The sequence below is a fragment of the Acipenser ruthenus genome, chromosome 60 (genome assembly GCF_902713425.1).
Source record: "Acipenser ruthenus chromosome 60, fAciRut3.2 maternal haplotype, whole genome shotgun sequence".
Taxonomy (NCBI): Eukaryota; Metazoa; Chordata; class Actinopteri; order Acipenseriformes; family Acipenseridae; genus Acipenser; species Acipenser ruthenus.
The window spans coordinates 3,899,134-3,919,079 of record NC_081248.1 but is presented as its reverse complement, the minus strand read 5'-3'; the positions used below and the strand labels follow the sequence as shown (position 1 = coordinate 3,919,079).

The 19,946-nt window shown below is 42.7% G+C and overlaps 2 protein-coding genes across 3 annotated transcripts in view; one reads left to right on the top strand and one right to left on the bottom strand.

Annotated features, from left to right (window-relative positions):
• Positions 1–2,450: 2,450 nt before the first annotated feature.
• LOC117966793 (ubiquitin-like protein ATG12) lies at positions 2,451–8,432 on the bottom strand. Its single transcript, XM_059018468.1, has 4 exons — positions 8,295–8,432; positions 7,002–7,138; positions 6,122–6,184; positions 2,451–2,758 (listed from the first exon to the last, which is right to left on the bottom strand). Exons 1-4 carry the CDS (start codon positions 8,383–8,385, stop codon positions 2,699–2,701), a joined length of 351 nt encoding a protein of 116 aa, XP_058874451.1. The 5' UTR covers positions 8,386–8,432; the 3' UTR covers positions 2,451–2,698.
• The window catches only part of LOC117410187 (isochorismatase domain-containing protein 2), a 14,572-nt gene continuing 2,885 nt past the window's right edge, over positions 8,260–19,946 (top strand). Inside the window, exons 1-3 of one of the 2 annotated variants that reach the window (XM_034913479.2) lie at positions 8,260–8,278; positions 11,220–11,357; positions 11,588–11,809. In XM_034913479.2, the coding sequence (XP_034769370.1) occupies positions 11,235–11,357; positions 11,588–11,809 (345 nt within the window). In that variant the 5' untranslated portion in view covers positions 8,260–8,278; positions 11,220–11,234. Of the gene's footprint in view, positions 8,279–8,599; positions 8,683–11,219; positions 11,358–11,587; positions 11,810–19,946 lie in introns of those variants that run through there. The other variant, XM_034016644.3, reaches the window with a different exon arrangement.

The window sequence follows — 19,946 nt, the reverse complement described above, 5'->3', positions numbered from 1 at the left end:
AATTTTAAATTATTTATTTTTTGTTAGGCTAATATATCTGATCTACAGCGATATTCACATTCCCTTATCTAGCGTCATACTGTCGAAGAAATCCTATCTACTCATTTATATAAATTATACTTACACAATTAATTTTAAGAACATAAGAACATAAGAACATAAGAAAGTTTACAAACGAGCGGAGGCCATTCAGCCCATCTTGCTCGGTTGGTTGTTTGTAGCTTATTGATCCCAGAATCTCATCAAGCAGCTTCTTGAAGGATCCCAGGGTGTCAGCTTCAACAACATTACTGGGGAGTTGGTTCCAGACCCTCACAATTCTCTGTGTAAAAAAGTGCCTCCTATTTTCTGTTCTGAATGCCCCTTTATCTAATCTCCATTTGTGACCCCTGGTCCTTGTTTCTTTTTTCAGGTGAAAAAAAGTCCCCTGTGTCGACGTTGTCAATACCTTTTAGGATTTTGAATGAAAATTATTTATTGTTTGTTAATATATCCGATCCACTATTTCCCAGCCTAAGCTTGTAGACATTAGAAACAATGGAACCTCCCCTTTAAATTCTAGAGCTTGATCAACTTATTTCTCGATCAGCTTATTTCCTAGGATACCAGCATGCACCATAAACCAACTGCAGCTAGTTCAGAATGCCGCTGCCAGGATCCTTACTAGATGTAAAAAGCGTGAACATATCACCCCCCGTCTTGTCCAGCTGCACTGGCTACCTGTAAAATTCAGGATCACTTTCAAAACTCTCCTGCTCACCTGCAATGCCTTTCCTCACACAGGTCCGGAGTACCTCCTCAACCTGCTGACCCGCTACGTCCCTGCCTGCAAGCTGAGGTCCTCCGACTCTGGCCTGCTTGTTATCCCCAAGCAAAAGTGCACCACACTTGCAGAACGCTCGTTTAGCTTCATGGCTCCGACTCCCTGGAACTCTCTCCCAGCTTTGGTGCGTGATGCTCCCACCGTCGCTCGCTTTAAATCAACCCTCAAGACCCACCTGTTCTCTCTTGCTTTCCATGCTGTTTAAGCCTGATACCAGCTGCTGTGTTGTTGCTACTCCATCATGTATTATGCATTTATCCAGGGCGACTTACAATTGTTACAAGATATCACATTATTTTTGATATACAATTCCCCATTTATACAGTTGGGTTTTTTACTGGAGCAATCTAGGTAAAGTACCTTGCTCAAGGGTACAGCAGCAGTGTCCCCCACCTGGGATTGAACCCACGACCCTCCGGTCAAAGGTCAGGGGCCCTAACCACTACTCCACACTGTTTTTTACACTACTCCATTGTTGATTGATTGATTGATTGATGTTGTATTGCTGGTCTAAAATTAATATTATATTTGCATAGCTTATGTCTCGTCATGAGCAGGTACTGTAATCCCTTTCGAAATAAATACAATCCACGAAGCTTTCAAAAGTATTTCATACACACAGCAGTCATACAAAAAAAGTGATCACATTTTGCTCCATAATAACTGAATATATTTTATTTAAAATGCGTAATACATACAGAATAAACAGAAATAATGGAAAATTAAGTTAATACACTGTAGCTCTACCGTCTAATCAAAATTACACAGAAGCTGGGCTGCAAGCCTCTGCAATGTTCTCGTGTGTTTTACTGCCACCTAGTGTCCAGCGATAACAACTGCTGCACAGAGTAAGATCCTTTATGTTCAGAATTAAAAAATACTTAAAACAATGCTAGTATTTAAAATGTCTTGCTCATGTTTTCCAGTTTGTATTACCAGAATGTTGGCATGTGGCTCGTTAGGTGTGGAAGTTTGCCCACCCCTGGGCTCGCTAGATCATCTTTATATTAGTGATAGCGCCATCTAGTGCACAGCGAGCGTAATGTCAGCAAGCTTTGATCCAAAGTGTCAGATCAGAAGATGGCCCTGGTTCTTCTATAAAGACACTGTGACTGATCTAGCCTGTGGTGCAGCTAGAACTGAAGAGCAGCTCCTGAACTCACAGTCAAAGCAACACAGACTGAGCAAAAACAATGTAATACAGCCCAGCCCAGCGCATTGCAGTTAAAGAACTACAGCTCCCAGCATCCCTCACCATTGCCGCGGGTGCAGAGGCATGCTGGGAGCTGTAGTCCTAGCCAGGGCTGTAGCGATTCACAATACAATAACTATGGCAGCGCAGCTAGAACTGAAGAGCAGCTCCTGAACTCACAGTCAAAGCGACACAGACTGAGCAAAAACAATGTAATACAGCCCAGCCCAGCGCATTGCAGTTAAAGAACTACAGCTCCCAGCATCCCTCAGCATTGCCGCGGGTGCAGAGGCATGCTGGGAGCTGTAGTCCTAGCCAGGGCTGTACCGATTCACAATACAATAGCTATGGCAGCGCAGCTAGAACTGAAGAGCAGCTCCTGAACTCACAGTCAAAGCAACACAGATTGAGCAGTGAAAAAAAATATATACAAACTAAGAAAACAAATAAGTTTATTAACTCCATAATTATGAAACAGTCAACAGTGTTGAATTTACAAAGATGTCTAATTCTTGAATTTTCTTCAGTTTCTTTGAGTTTTTTCTCAGTTTATATTTTTGACTCCATTCTTGGGGTGGCAATGGGCGGGGCTTGTGTCTAGGTAGCCCCTCCCCCTTTTCCACTTTACAGGCAGGAAGGAAGTGCTGTTGTGATGGACAGGAAATGGGTCCGTCCTCCTAACTTCACCCCCAAGCCTGGGACTTACAGTAATGAAGAACCAGCTTCCCATCACTGCCGAAACACTGAGAGAGAGGAGAGGAGAGGAGAGAGGGGAGAGGAGAGAGAGGGGAGAGAAGGGAGGGCGAGAGAGAGAGAGGAGAGGAGAGGAGAGGGGAGAGGGGAGAGGGGAGAGAAGAGAGGAGGGGAGAGAGGGGAGAGGAGAGAGAGGGGAGAGAAGGGAGGGCGAGAGAGAGAGAGGAGGAGAGGGGAGAGAAGAGAGGGGAGAGGAGAGAGGGGAGAGGAGAGAGAGGAGAGGAGAGAGAGGAGAGGAGAGAAGGGAGGGCGAGAGAGAGAGGAGAGGGGAGAGAGGGGAGGGCGAGAGAGAGAGAGGAGAGGAGAGTGGGGAGAGGAGAGAGGGGAGAGAAGGGAGGGCGAGAGAGAGAGGAGAGGAGAGGAGAGAGGGGAGAGGAGAGAGGGGAGAGAAGGGAGGGCGAGAGAGAGAGGAGAGGAGAGGAGAGTGGGGAGAAGAGAGGAGAGGAGAGAGGGGAGAGGAGAGAGAGGGGAGAGAAGGGAGGGCGAGAGAGAGAGAGGAGGAGAGGGGAGAGAAGAGAGGGGAGAGGAGAGAGGGGAGAGGAGAGAGAGGAGAGGAGAGAAGGGAGGGCGAGAGAGAGAGGAGAGGAGAGGGGAGAGAGGGGAGGGCGAGAGAGAGAGAGGAGAGGAGAGTGGGGAGAGGAGAGAGGGGAGAGAAGGGAGGGCGAGAGAGAGAGGAGAGGAGAGGAGAGAGGGGAGAGGAGAGAGGGGAGAGAAGGGAGGGCGAGAGAGAGAGGAGAGGAGAGGAGAGTGGGGAGAAGAGAGGAGAGGAGAGAGGGGAGAGGAGAGAGGGGAGAGGAGAGAGAAGGGAGGGCGAGAGAGAGAGAGAGAGGAGAGGAGAGGGGAGGGGAGGGGAGAGAGAAGAGAGAAGGGGAGGGCAAGAGAGAGGGGAGAGGAGAGGAGAGAAGGAAGGGGGAGGGAGAGAGATCTTTATTCATTTGTTTTCATAATTAGGGCTGTAGTTTTTTCACAGTAAATTTCATGGCATTTCCTTGTCTATAAAGAACATGATATTTCACGATTAAACATATATTTATTAAAGCATGCCACATTCACAGTGGATCATTTTCTCCAGAGTTATTACACAACAAACGTTCCTAAATATTGAAACGCTTTGCTGTTTTTTCAGGTAATGCTAAAATCCTAGAATTTGAGCTTTTTTTTTTTACATCCCCTAAAGATATTCTACTGCCACCATCAGTGAATTATCGAAAAAAAAAAAATACAAAACATAGATACATGCAAATATAAATAACAACAGACCAGTGAACTAAACAGCACGGTCACATTCAAAACGGATCACTTGTATTATACAACAGACACGTGAACTGTCCCCTTCTTGTACTGGACAGAGCGATCTTTAGCAGAAATGTTTTTCCCATCTTTGAAGCTGCTGCTGTCTTTCTGGTTGAAGACATGCAGTGTAACAGGAAGTGAGTTCAGTCATTTACAGGAAGCAGACTAAACCGGCTGCCAGGTTCCTGTAGCAATGTAATGAGATCCAAAAATGGAAAATCACCTATATGGTAACAGTATCCTTGGAGACAGTCAGCATGGTTTTAGGAAAGGGAGATCGTGTCTAACTAACCTGCTTGATTTTTTTGAGGATGCAACATCGACAATGGATAACTGCAAAGTATACAACATGGTTTATATAGATTTCCAGAAAGCTTTTGACAAAGTCCCGCATAAAAGATTAATTCTCAAACTGAACGCAGTAGGGATTCAAGGAAATGCATGCACATGGATTAGGGAGTGGTTAACAGGTAGAAAACAGAAAGTACTGATTAGAGGAGAAACCTCAAAATGGAGCGAGGTAACCAGTGGTGTTCCACAGGGATCAGTATTAGGTCCTCTGCTATTCCTAATCTACATCAATGATTTAGATTCTGGTATAGTAAGCAAACTTGTTAAATTTGCAGACGACACAAAAATAGGAGGAGTGGCAAACACTGTTGCAGCAGCAAAGGTCATTCAAAATGATCTAGACAGCATTCAGAACTGGGCAGACACATGGCAAATGACATTTAATAGAGAAAAGTGTAAAGTACTGCATGCAGGCAATAAAAATGTGCATTATAAATATCATATGGGAGATACTGAAATTGAAGAAGGGAACTATGAAAAAGACCTAGGAGTTTATGTTGACTCAGAATGTCTTCATCTAGACAATGTGGGGAAGCTATAAAAAAGGCCAACAAGATGCTCGGATATATTGTGAGAAGTGCTGAATTTAAATCAAGGGAAGTAATGTTAAAACTTTACAATGCATTAGTAAGACCTCACCTAGAATATTGTGTTCAGTTCTGGTCACCTTGTTACAAAAAGGATATTGCTGCTCTAGAAAGAGTGCAAAGAAGAGCAACCAGAATTCTCTTTATATCTAGGCATGTGAGAGTCTGGAACCAACTCCCCAGTAATGTTGTTGAAGCTGACACCCTGGGATCCTTCAAGAAGCTGCTTGATGAGATTCTGGGATCAATAAGCTACTAACAACCAAACGAGCAAGATGGGCTGAATGGCCTCCTCTCGTTTGTAAACTTTCTTATGAAGTGAGTTCAATCTTCTTTTTTGTTTTTACAGCGGAGTGCTCGTTCTTATGGCAAATCCTTTTAACATGTAATCCTCCCTCTCTGATATCAGCCACTCTGCAGTCATGTTTTGTTGTAAATATTCATTTTTGACTTACAAAATGCTGACAGGATGTTCATTAGTATGCATGTTTGATATCAAAAATAGAACTGTTGATATGAAAAAATATAATTTCTGATATCAACCATTCAAATTGCTGATTTACACAATGGACAAGGTGTACAAATGTTATGATTTTATGCCCCCCCCCCAGGCTAGTCCCCCCCGTGTAACACAGCACCGCGTGCATGGCCTAGCACTGGCTCGGTGGTGTGTGTAACACATCACAGCTACAGCAAACTGTCTGAACATTTAATCCTATTACTGATATAAGCCATTCTATATTTGATATGAACAATATAATAACTGGACTCGGTCGAGTGCATGATCATTAGAATTACAAATACAATGCAGGGCTGTGCCCAGGTTCAACTGCAGATAGACTGGAATGACTCTCAACCACAGAGTGTGTGCGTATGCACATTACAATGCAGGGCTGTGCCCAGGTTCAACTGCAGATAGACTGGAATGACTCTCAACCACAGAGTGTGTGCGTATGCACATTACAATGCAGGGCTGCGCCCAGGTTCAACTGCAGATAGACTGGAATGACTCTCAACCACAGAGTGTGAGCGTATGCACATTACAATGCAGGGCTGTGCCCAGGTTCAACTGCAGATAGACTGGAATTAGACTGGAATTGCAGTGAATGACTCTGAACTCACCTCAAACAGGGTCCCCACCTCCTGATCAGGGGAGGGAGCAAAGGACTGATTCACATAGATAAACTGAGAGAGAGGGGAGGGGAGGGGAGGGGAAGAGATCTCGTTAATTTTATTGACTAACTTCTTCATCAAAACAGTGACTTACAGACAAGACACACACACTGAGACACAAACACTGACACACACACTGAGACACACACATACACTGCGGCACAAACACTGACACGCACACACACACACACACACTGACACACAAACACTGAGACACAAACACACACACTGAGGGACAAACACTGACACACACTGAGACACACACAGAGACACACACACACACACGCTGAGAGACACAGAGTCACAGAGACACACACACACACACTGAGAGACACAGAGTCACAGACACAGAGACACACACACACACGCTGAGAGACACAGAGTCACAGACACAGAGACACACACACACACACTGAGAGACACAGAGTCACAGACACAGACACACACACAGAGAGACACAGTCACAGACACACACACACACACTGAGAGACACAGAGTCACAGACACAGACACACACACACACTGAGAGACACAGAGTCACAGACACAGAGACACACACACACACACTGAGAGACACAGAGTCACAGACACAGAGACACACACACACACACTGAGAGACACAGAGTCACAGACACAGACACACACACACACACTGAGAGACACAGAGTCACAGACACAGAGACACACACACACACGCTGAGAGACACAGAGTCACAGAGACACACACACACACGCTGAGAGACACAGAGTCACAGACACAGAGAGACACACACACACGCTGAGAGACACAGAGTCACAGACACAGAGACACACACTCTCCCACACTGACCAGTTGCTCCGCTGGTTCTAGTTTAAGGAATTTCTTGATGAAGAGCCCGAGTGCCTGCACTGTGCGGCTCCTCTCCACAGACCACTTCTTAGTCTTCATGATAGGAGCGTCACCAACCGCCTTCAATAAGATATCAACTAGAGGAGAGAGGATTGGAAAGAGCATGCAGTAACATACAGAATACCAGGTACAGACTGTGCACGAACATTATCAATGTGACCTGTTAGATAAATCCAGATAATATTTTTATTATTATTATTATTTATTTATTTCTTAGCAGACGCCCTTATCCAGGGCGACTTACAATTGTTACAAGATATCACATTATTTCACATTATACAGATATCACATTATTTTTACATACAATTCCCCATTTATACAGTTGGGTTTTTACTGGAGCAATCTAGGTAAAGTACCTTGCTCAAGGGTACAGCAGCAGTGTCCCCCACTGGGGATTGAACCCACAACCCTCCGGTCAAGAGTCCAGAGCCCTAAACACTACTCCACACTGCTGCCTATTACTGCAATAACACACACAATTTGAATTGCTTGTCAATACTACAGTAGTACTGTTATCAATGTGACCCGTTAGATCAATCATGATACTATTACTGCAACTGACACGGCACAATACGAATTGACTGTCAATATTATAGGTAAGGTGACCACATGGCTCCGTGTTCACCGGGACAGTTCAGACTTTTCAACTCACAACCCGATGCATTCTGGTAAGCGTAGTCCTGCTTCTCACTGGAAAGAATGTGTTACCTGAGACAGGTAACACGTACCAGAATGCACTGGGTTGCGAGTTGAAAAGCCTGACCTGTCCCGCTGGACACGGAGCCATGTGGCCACCTTAACTATAGTAATGCTATCAATGTTGTGGTATGACGATAGGATTTATAGAGAGTTTTCACTTTCAACCACGCCTTCAGTTCGGGGGTCCCGGTTTCTTGTAGCTCACAAGTGACGACCCCAAAGACTGGTAAACAAAAACATGAATATATGTCAGAGCCGACAAAACACACCAAACACAAATCTGAAAAATCGGGCTTGTTTTGATGTCGATTCCCTAAACCGCCTCCCAGCCCGCTCAGACACAGCGATTTGCCATTAAACCTGCAAACAGCTCTTCTGATTAATAGCTCAACGCCGTGTCAGATACCCGTGTGCCTTCATTTTATGCGGAAACGAGCTGTTCCGACCACAGATCGCGTCTCGCCTCGCTTTATAAAGAGATTGATTCGGGGTTGGACTACCTCGAGTGTGTGTAGCCGGTAAAATGGACCTTACTTTTCTTCTTTTCGTCCGCGCTCCCCGCCGTCTCCTCCACCGTAGCAGTCTCCGCACTCGGCTCTGCAGACGAGTCTGCGCTCTCCGACATCTTGAGTGAGGGCAAAACAAACCCGTGGGAACCGCGGTGGTGAAGCCGATACTGCCCAAAAGGCGTAGCCTGAGCCGCACTTTGATTGGTTGCCCACATTGGTCTAATGGCGGTGCCCTCGCTGGCTTCAGTTGCCCATAGTTTGAAGGCTAAAACAGGGGGCGTTACAGTCACCGGGGCAACGGCCAATGGGATCGGTTGACGAGCTGGGAAGCTGGTGTTTATTGGCTGCTGGTTTTGATAGCCTCGCCTTCGTTCGACCCGCAGCGAGAAGGTCTTTGACTGGAAAGCACGGATGTGAGTAGAAATCGGCGCTTATAATTATTACATGACTTTCATGTCCTTATTTTAAAGTGACGTCTGTGTCCCAGATTACCGAAGGACAGGTGCATTGTGTGGTATCATAAACAATAACATTAAAATGGTCTTTAAAGTTTAAACTAAAAGTACTCGTTTGCTCAAATTGTGATGCCAATTCCAATGCTATTTTAAGAACATAAGAACATAAGAAAGAACATAAGAAAGTTCACAAACGAGAGGAGGCCATTCAGCCCATCTTGCTCGTTTGGTTGTTAGTAGCTTATTGATCCCAGAATCTCATCAAGCAGCTTCTTGAAGGATCCCAGGGTGTCGGCTTCAACAACATTACTGGGGAGTTGGTTCCAGACCCTCACAATTCTCTGTGTAAAAAAGTGCCTCCTATTTTCTGTTCTGAATGCCTCTTTATCTAATCTCCATTTGTGACCCCTGGTCCTTGTTTCTTTTTTCAAGTCAAAGAAGTCCCCCGGGTTGACATTATCTATACCTTTTAGGATTTTGAATGTTTGAATCAGATCGCCGCGTAGTCTTCTTTGTTCAAGACTGAATAGATTCAATTCTTTTAGCCTGTCTGCATACGACATGCCTTTTAAACCCGGGATAATTCTGGTTGCTCTTCTTTGCACTCTTTCTAGAGCAGCAATATCCTTTTTGTAACGAGGTGACCAGAACTGAACACAATATTCTAGGTGAGGTCTTACTAATGCATTGTAAAGTTTTAACATTACTTCCCTTGATTTAAATTCAACACTTCTCACAATATATCCAAGCATCTTGTTAGCCTTTTTTTATAGCTTCCCCACATTGTCTAGATGAAGACATTTCTGAGTCAACATAAACTCCTAGGTCTTTTTCATAGTTCCCTTCTTCAATTTCACTATCTCCCATATGATATTTATAATGCACATTTTTATTGCCCGCATTTGTTCAATTACAATTACACTTTCAATTACGCTGCAGTAATTACAGTTAGAATCACAATTACACTAAAAAGTAACACACAGCTGCCCACATTATTGCCATGTTCACTGTGTTCATTGTAAATAACCAGCAATAATAACCACAGGTACAAATACACAAGCATACTAGAGAACATAGTGTAGCGTGCAGGGGGGAAGGCAGCAGCAGGGCTGGTAGGTGACCTAATCACACACAGAGACATAAGCCTGATATACGCTCCTTGCAAGGGAGCCGGCTCTCTTGTACAGCGGTATCGGCGCTATGCTTTAGTGCGAGAGGACCCGGGTTCACGCCCGCCCTCCGCCTGTGTGCGATGAGCCTGCCTGCGGGGACCGAGATCGCTACAATACATTTACTTCAAACAAATACATGGTCAGTGTAAGATATGAGAATAATGACTGCATGTCAAAATTAACACAGACATCTCAAGTTCTGAAAACTGCCATTCATGAGATTATCTGAGTAGGCTATTAAATAAGTGACGTCATATTTAAAGTACCTTACTAAACAAACGTGATTGTCAGTAAATGAAAAACAAATACTCGAAAATATCAGCAAGAACAAACCACTGTAACATTCATCACTGCCTTTCCTATTCATTTACCAAACCAAAGAAGTAACAGCATCTATTATCTATCGTATCAGTCAAGAGAAACGCAGTAAGCACACACCAATGCAGACAATCAAAGTCTATATTTACTCCTATATAACTGCTACAGGCATTTGTATTGTTTTTATTTTAAACGGTATTGTAAAGATGTTGCCGTCTCCTAGCGTTGATAGTGTTGTAGGGATTTTGGTTTTATGTATTAAAAAATGAATACAATTTTATTCCCATTTAAAAAAGAAAAATAAAAAAGTCCTCTTAACTGTGCAATGGTGTCATACCCTCCTTAACTTTTCATCTTTCCTTTGTGTTCGTTGCTGTTAACATGCAGGCCAAATTAAAAAAACAATTTGCAGGAGCCGTCTTCTCATCATTAAGTTTTGCACTCTGCTGAGAGATCAGGGGACAGGCACTGCATGTCCTAAAACGCTCTCGATTGGCTATTGCTAGGTAACACTTTTCTTAACTAATAGGATGCCATCCAAACTGATAAACGTAGTTTTATTGTTAAAAAAATAACTTGACTTGAGTGTATTTCTTTAAATAGTCATTTAAAAACGGATTACAAAAAAATGACAGTATACCGCGGTACGACGATAACCGTGGTATATTTTTTGACGGTTACCATACCGTCAAAATTTGATACTGTGACATCCCTAGTTGAACTCGTCTGCTGTGTGTCCCTGTGGCAGGATGCTACAAACTCTGCAGCTATTACTGCTCCCTCTTTCCATCTCTCCTCTCTCTCGCACGCGCTCTGTTTCTGTCTCCCTCTCTCCTCTCTCTCCCTCTCTCCTCTCTCCTCTCTGTCCCTCTTCTCTCCTCTGTCTTACAGATTCAAATTGCTTTATTAACATGACAACATCAGCAGTATTGCGAAAGCAGTTACAAAGTACAATATAAACATTAGGAACATCAATAAAACTCTCTCTCGCTCCCTCTCTCACAGTCTCTCAGTGTCTCGATGTCTCGTGGACGTCTGTCTCCTCAGGGGACAATCCTCCTGCTCTGTGACCTGCAGGAGAAATTCCGTCCACATATCGTCCACTTTGGGGACATTGTGTCCAATGCAGCCAGACTCCTACAGGTGAGACTCGGAACTGCATTGCAGTGTGTGTGTCTCTGTGTGCCTGTGTGTGTGTGTGTTTCTATCAGTGTGTTTCTCTGTGTGTGTGTGGGTCTGTGCCGAAGCAATTAGTCAATAAAATTAACAAGATCTCTCCCCTCTCCCCTCTCGCGCTGCTCCTCTCCCCTCCCTCCTCTCGCTCCCATTCTCTCCCCTCTCTCCTCTCCCCTCTCTCCTCTCATCTCTCCCAGGCCTCTCGTATTCTAGGGGTCCCTGCTATTGTCTCAGAGCAGTACCCCAGGGGCCTGGGCCCCACGGTTCCTGAGTTGGGGGCGCAGGGGGTCCCCACTTTCTCCAAGACGTCGTTCTCAATGCTGACCCCCGAGATCGAGGCTGCGCTGGGAGGAGGTGGGGCCGGGGGCGGAGCTAGGTCTGTGCTGCTCTGCGGGATCGAGGCTCAAGCCTGCATCACGGTGAGTCATGAAAACTCCAACTCCCAGCATGCCTCAGCAATGGCACTCACAGTCAGGGATCCTGGGAGCTGTAGTTCTTTATACAGTGACCGTTCATACTGCAGTATAAGTGTGTGTTTACACTGACAACTCTGCTGGAGACAGAATCTGAATAAAAACTCCAGCTCCCAGCATGCCTTAGCACCGGCAGTAACAGTGAGGGATGCTGGGAGCTGTAGTTCTTTACACAGGCAGCTGTTGAGACAGGTTTGACTTGATAGAAGTTGCTCATTAAATAACTTGCGTTTACTGTTGTGCCCACAATCAGATTTAGTGACACTGGAGCAGGAATAGGAGTTGGAAATGACCCTCTTCAAACACCAAGCAGGAATAGGGGGGGTGTAACGGTTCTAACAAGCTCACCAGAGAGCGTTAGCTGCTGAATGATGGTGTCGACGCTGGCGTTTACACATTCAAGGGCTTTCTAAGATCCTGATGACATTAAAGACAGAAGCATTCGCATCTTTCAGAAATGATTCACTGATTACGCAAGAAATCATCAAGACAGCCCACACAAGTGCAGCTCAGTGGTTTTCAAACTTTTTAGGCCCCGTACCCCCATCTTAAATAATTTATTTCTTAGCAGACGCCCTTATCCAGGGCGACTTACAAGATATCACATTATTTTTACATACAATTACCCATTTATACAGTTGGGTTTTTTTACTGGAGCAATCTAGGTAAAGTACCTTGCTCAAGGGTACAGCAGCAGTGTCCCCACCGGGGATTGAACCCACAACCCTCCGGTCAAGAGCCCAGACCCACAACCCTCCGGTCAAGACCTCACCTAGAATATTGTGTTCAGTTCTGGTCACCTCGTTACAAAAAGGATATTGCTGCTCTAGAAAGAGTGCAAAGAAGAGCGACCAGAATTATCCCAGATTTAAAAGGCATGTCGTATGCAGACAGGCTAAAAGAATTGAATCTATTCAGTCTTGAACAAAGAAGACTACGCGGTGATCTGATTCAAGCATTCAAAATCCTAAAAGGTATAGACAATGTCGACCCAGGGGACTTTTTTGACCTGAAAAAAGAAACAAGGACCAGGGGTCACAAATGGAGATTAGATAAAGGGGCATTCAGAACAGAAAATAGGAGGCACTTTTTTACACAGAGAATTGTGAGGGTCTGGAACCAACTCCCCAGTAATGTTGTTGAAGCTGACACCCTGGGATCCTTCAAAAAGCTGCTTGATGAGATTCTGGGATCAGTAAGCTACTAACAACCAAACAAGCAAGATGGGCTGAATGGCCTCCTCTTGTTTGTAAACTTTCTTATGTTCTTATGTTCTTATTATAGAGTATTTAATACATAGATTTAGTAAAAGTCAAGAACTGACAACTGCGGATCTCAATCTCTGCTCATTCCTTTATAGTCAGTGGCCCCTATGTCGTCATTTCGTTAAGTCGCACGCGCCTTATCTTCTGTGATAAGTCTTAATATGCTAATAATGATTCCTATAGCACACGTCTTAATAAACGGCATCCACATTATTAAATACCAGCTTATTTATAGTTTTAAGACGTGTGTTACGGGATTGTGTTAACTTATGGCTACTTTTAAGAACCTTTAGTAAATGAGGCGCATGGTGTCTAGAAGTGGGATACAGCGCCACCACCAGGAGAGAGACAGTACTGCGGGAGTGGGGTTTTTTTTAAATTATTTTTTTATTTTTTGGGGGGGGGAAGGAGTGTTTAAAATGTTTTTTTAAATAAATAAAAGGGGCGGGCACCTTGCTACAGCGGGCCTAAAAAAAACAAAAAAACAAAAGCGCCTCGATTTGGTGACTCAGAAGGAACACAGGGAAGGAGGAGGGGCTAGAGTTTAGCCAAGGACTGTAAATGAAAAACTGCTGTTTAAAACAAACAGAATCAAATGAGTGAACCGCGGTGCAAATGCACCAACTAAAAATGCTATGTATAATTATCTCAAAACCCAGACTCCAATAAGTATGCTGAAACGAGTCCAAATTAAGAGTCCAAAAACAGGTTATGCTTCTGAAAAACCAAACTAAAAGAAAATCAGAAATTAACTGTCAACAAAAGTCATGTCTTTCTTCCAACAAATGCACAGTGTAGAGAAAACAGACAGGACTGTTATACTGCATAAAACCTTTTTAAAAAGTTACAAATATAGGGAAGGATTTATTAATTTATTTTCATTGAACTCAATGTTATCGTTGAACACTTGAGCTGAGACAATGTAAAATGCTGTGTGTGTGTCTTGTGCGGTGTCGAATCCAGCAGGAATAAGCACATAGTTTTGAAGTGACTATTTCCAAAAGCTAATTTGTTGAAAGTAGAAAGGGGATATTTATATCATGCAGTCAAAAATGACTTAGCAAAATGCTTCCATGTTAAAGTGTTAAGTGCAGTCGTCTGTTCATGTTAATCAGCTGTAAGACAATTAAAGCTTGCTGATTTAGTAATAATTACTGGTGTGGAGGCGTAGGGTAATGCACTCACACGACAAAGGAGTTCTTCAACGAATTAATTAATAATGAAAAAGACACATAAAAGCATTGCAAGTAAAGATAACAGTCGTGTCTCTCCAGTGCAGAACACGTGAGTGATTTCACTGTCTAAAGTAGGACGGCCCAACTGCCTGCTCAGCTCAATAATACTGTTATTTAAAAACATAAACATAGATAAAACACTGAACTGATTACACACTAACACTGGACATTTAAACTCCAGAAAACTTATGTTGTAAATACTTAACATTTTTAAAAGAAGCAACATCATACAATGACAATCTTTAAGTTTAGTTTTTTTTAGCCCACAGACTGCAGAAGCACCGCCCTGCTATTCAGATATGTAAATGAGTCATGTGTGCGCTCAACGCACTGTCAGCAGTCAGCTGGGTGTTTATAGAGTTCACCTCGCCCAACAGAAAGGAAACATACACCAGTACGACTGTGGGTTTATTTGAAAGGAGATTCAACTTTGTTGATTCCATTGCTAAGTCACAAAGTACTACAACGTGGTAAAAAAATACAATGTCCGCCATTACAGGATTTTTCTCGTGTACCCCCTGACTAGAGCTTGCATACCCCAGTTTAAAAACCACTGGTGCAGCTTATCATCCGATCCCATCCAGACATGGTCTAAACAACAACAACGTGACGACATTGACATGGTGAGAGAAATGAAATGAGAAATCAAGCAGAAACCTATCTAAACAACAACAACAACGTGACCACATTGACATGGTGAGAGAAACCTATCTAAACAACAACAACAACGTGACCACATTGACATGGTGAGAGAAACCTATCTAAACAACAACGTGACCACATTGACATGGTGAGAGAAACCTATCTAAATAACAACAACAACGTGACCACATTGACATGGTGAGAGAAACCTATCTAAATAACAACAACAACGTGACCACATTGACATGGTGAGAGAAACCTATCTAAACAACAACAACGTGACCACATTGACATGGTGAGAGAAACCTATCTAAACAACAACAACGTGACCACATTGACATGGTGAGAGAAACCTATCTAAACAACAACAACAACGTGACCACATTGACATGGTGAGAGAAACCTATCTAAACAACAACAACAACGTGACCACATTGACATGGTGAGAGAAACCTATCTAAACAACAACAACAACGTGACCACATTGACATGGTGAGAGAAACCTATCTAAACAACAACAACGTGACCACATTGACATGGTGAGAGAAACCTATCTAAACAACAACAACGTGACCACATTGACATGGTGAGAGAAACCTATCTAAACAACAACAACAACGTGACCACATTGACATGGTGAGAGAAACCTATCTAAACAACAACAACGTGACCACATTGACATGGTGAGAGAAACCTATCTAAACAACAACAACAACGTGACCACATTGACATGGTGAGAGAAACCTATCTAAACAACAACAACAACGTGACCACATTGACATGGTGAGAGAAACCTATCTAAATAACAACAACAACGTGACCGCATTGACATGGTGAGAGAAACCTATCTAAACAACAACAACAACGTGACCACATTGACATGGTGAGAGAAACCTATCTAAACAACAACAACGTGACCACATTGACATGGTGAGAGAAACCTATCTAAACAACAACAACGTGACCACATTGACATGGTGAGAGAAACCTATCTAAACAACAACAACAACGTGACCACATTGACATGGTGAGAGAAACCTATCTAAACAACAACAACGTGACCACATTGACATGGTGAGAGAAACCTATCTAAACAACAACAACGTGACCACATTGACATGGTGAGAGAAACCTATCTAAACAACAACAACGTGACCACATTGACATGGTGAGAGAAACCTATCTAAACAACAACAACAACGTGACCACATTGACATGGTGAGAGAAACCTATCTAAACAACAACAACAACGTGACCACATTGACATGGTGAGAGAAACCTATCTAAATAACAACAACAACGTGACCACATTGACATGGTGAGAGAAACCTATCTAAACAACAACAACAACGTGACCACATTGACATGATGAGAGAAACCTATCTAAACAACAACAACAACGTGACCACATTGACATGGTGAGAGAAACCTATCTAAACAACAACAACGTGACCACATTGACATGGTGAGAGAAACCTATCTAAACAACAACAACAACGTGACCACATTGACATGGTGAGAGAAACCTATCTAAACAACAACAACAACGTGACCACATTGACATGGTGAGAGAAACCTATCTAAACAACAACAACAACGTGACCACATTGACATGGTGAGAGAAACCTATCTAAATAACAACAACAACGTGACCACATTGACATGGTGAGAGAAACCTATCTAAACAACAACAACAATGTGACCACATTGACATGGTGAGAGAAATTAATCATCTTTCTGAAAAGGTATCTATATCAGATAATGACAACGCACAATTATCAGAGCTAAAATGTACATGAGATGATTTCTGTGCATCTAAAGCTGGGGTGTCAAACTCCTGGAGGGCTGCAGTGTCTTCTGGCTTTCGTTCCACCCGAGCTCTCAATTACTTAATTGGTCTGATGATTTGATTAACTGGACACATTTAACACTTCTCTTCTGGCCTCAAAATGTTTCATAGGTCATGTACCTTGAATCAAGTGCATTTTTAAAACCATCAACTGTAAAAGACCTTGAAAAATATTAAACAAGTCAAATTAAACAAATAATTAGATCAGTTATGTTAATTGAGAGCTTAAGTTGGAATGAAAACCAGAAGACCCTACGGCCCTCGAGGACTGGAGTCTGACACCCCTGTTCTAAAGCAAAGGGAGCCCCTGTCCGATCCCCAGCAAAATGGAAACTTCTATAACTCCTCTTTCGTATAAACAATTGTAAATGTCATGCTGAGAACAAAGTTAAGGGTTTTGAAACATATTTTATAAAGAGCTTTACTCTTCTCAAAATATAAATACTGACTGTCCAGAATGTTTAAATAAGATTGCCCACGCTTTCTAATGAAGATAGGCTGATGTGTGATGCAGATATGTGTGCAGAGGAAGTTAAAATGTCAATAAATAAGTTAAAAAATAATAACGCACCTGGTCCTGATGGTTTGATTCCTGACTTGATAAACAAAATTCCAAGACCTTCTGCTCAAACCATTAACTAACACGTAGAGAGACTCTTTAACAAAAGCCTCTCTACCGCCTACCCTGTGTCAAGATGGGATCACATTGCTACCTACATCCTGAAAAGACTTAAATTGAAAATTGGAGACCAATAACACGCTTGAAAGTAGATTTTAAAATCCTACCGTGTATTTTTGCTTCAAGATTAAAACTCTGTATAGATAATTTAGCAGGAACTCGGCAATCAGGCTGAGTTAGTGGCGGACATCTCTCATATTTTGGACTGCAGGGAGCAGTTTGATTTAGATGAATATATATATTTGTTTTAGATTTCTATAAAGTCTTTGACACTATAGAACTGGAATGTATGTTTAAAAACCTAGAAATCTTCAATTTTGGCAATACTTTTCTAAATGTTATCAGGACTTTGTGTAGACACAGCAAGCAAACATTTATTTTTATAATGGGACAGGCAAGCAATTTCCACTTACAAAGAGGAATAAGACAGGGCTGTCCTGTGTCACCTCTTCTGTTTCTGTTAGCGGCAGAACCTCTTGTATTGTTTCTGAAAAGATGAGCTCCGAGGATTTCACTTCGGGGATCAATCTGTAATTATCAGTCAGTTAGCAGAGGGTACAGGTTTATTCTTGAGGGATGTGGAGGGATGAAAGCTAGCATTACATTGTATACTAATGTTCTCTACATTTTGCGGATTATGGTAAAATTTAAAGAAGTGTAAGATATTAAACGATTAAAGCTACTGATATCTCTGAGATTCATGGGAGCAACCAGAATTATCCCGGGGTTTAAAAGGCATGTCGTATGCAGACAGGCTAGAAGAATTGAATCTATTCAGTCTTGAACAAAGAAGACTATGCAGCGATCTGATTCAAACATTCAAAATCCTAAAAGGTATAGACAATGTTGACCCAGGGGACTTCTTTGACCTGAAAAAAGAAACAAGGACCAGGGGTCACAAATGGAGATTAGATAAAGGGGCATTCAGAACAGAAAATAGGAGGCACTTTTTTACACAGAGAATTGTGAGGGTCTGGAACCAGCTCCCCAGTAATGTTGTTGAAGCTGACATCCTGGGATCCTTCAAGAAGCTGCTTGATGAGATTCTGGGATCAATAAGCTACATTGTAAATAAACGGACATTTGAACAGAAATGTGTTTATATACAGACATATTACATGAAGCACAACCTCAAAAAATGGTAACAAATGAAATGAACAAATATTTGAAAATAAATTTGTGTATATACAGGTATATCATGTACAAACAAAACTGTACAACTGAAACGAGTTAAATACGTAAATAAGTATCAAAAACATTTCAAATAAATGGGTTTCCAGTGCCTACATAACAAAGCACACATGCAGACTGATATAATCAACAGAGAGCCAGGCGCCGGGAGCTGTCAGGCTGATTGCTGGGCTATCCATGATCCATTTTCAATGTGTATTGGAGCAATAATGAATGTCTTAGAAAAATGAGTCACTTCTAGTAACCAGAGTGCATCTAAAACACAGATCAGACGAGACAGCCAGGCGCTGTGAGCTATCAAGGCTGATTGATGTACTTCTGGACAGCAACCTCTCCTTTGATGCCCACATCTCCTCCGTGGTCAAATCTTCCTTCTACCACCTTCAAAACAAGTCCGTCCCTACCTTTCCCTCCTGGATGCGGAGATACTCTGTCATGCATTTGTCTCCTCTCGGCCGAATGGCCTCCTCTCGTTTGTGAACTTTATTATGTTCTTAACTCTCTCTATGGTGGTCTTCCGTCACATAAACTGACTGCAGCTAGTTCAGAATGCCACCGGCAGGGTCCAGATGTGAAAGCGTGAACACATCACCCCCCGCCTTGCCCAGCTGCACTGGCCACCTGTAAAGTTCAGGGTTACTTTCAAAATTCTCCTGCTCACCTACAATGCCCTTCATCACACAGGTCCTGAGTACCTCCTCAACCTGCTGACCCGCTGTGTCCCGGCGACAGCATGAACGCTGTAGGGGGGCGTCCACTTACTGCTGGGCTATCAGGAGGCTTATTGAAACAATACAAATGTCAGAAGACCGCTCCCTTGAGGACTGCAGACTGATATAATCAAACTTCAATACATGACTGCAAGTCAATACAAATAATATCACAACATGTCATTGTTATAATATGTTTTATATTTTAATTTGTCCGCTCCTGGTCGGAATAGGTGTGACAGTATTTGATCTCTCTAGTTTTTGCAGCTCCGCTATTCAGGGGAATTAGTACATATGTTTAGGAAAGGTCAGGAAAGCACAGCTCTGTATCTTAAACACACGGACTGCAATGTAAATTCCAAAAACGGTCAAAATGACGTTCCAGTGTTTTAAGAAGTGAATATCACATGGTAGCTTTATACACCTGTAAAAATACCTGAAACTGTTCAATTGTATCTGTTATTTTGAATAATACCCTGGTGATGGTTCTGTTTATCAATAAACTCCTGCTC

Coding starts and splice junctions, on each gene's coding strand:
- LOC117966793 (XM_059018468.1), bottom strand. CDS start 8,385: ATGTCGGAGAGCGCAGACTCGTCTGCAGAGCCGAGTGCGGAGACTGCT. Junction 7,139..8,294: donor CGCGGACGAAAAGAAGAAAA/GTAAGGTCCATT, acceptor TCTCTCCTCTAG/TTGATATCTTATTGAAGGCG. Junction 2,759..6,121: donor AGGTGGGGACCCTGTTTGAG/GTGAGTTCAGAG, acceptor CCTCTCTCTCAG/TGTTTCGGCAGTGATGGGAA.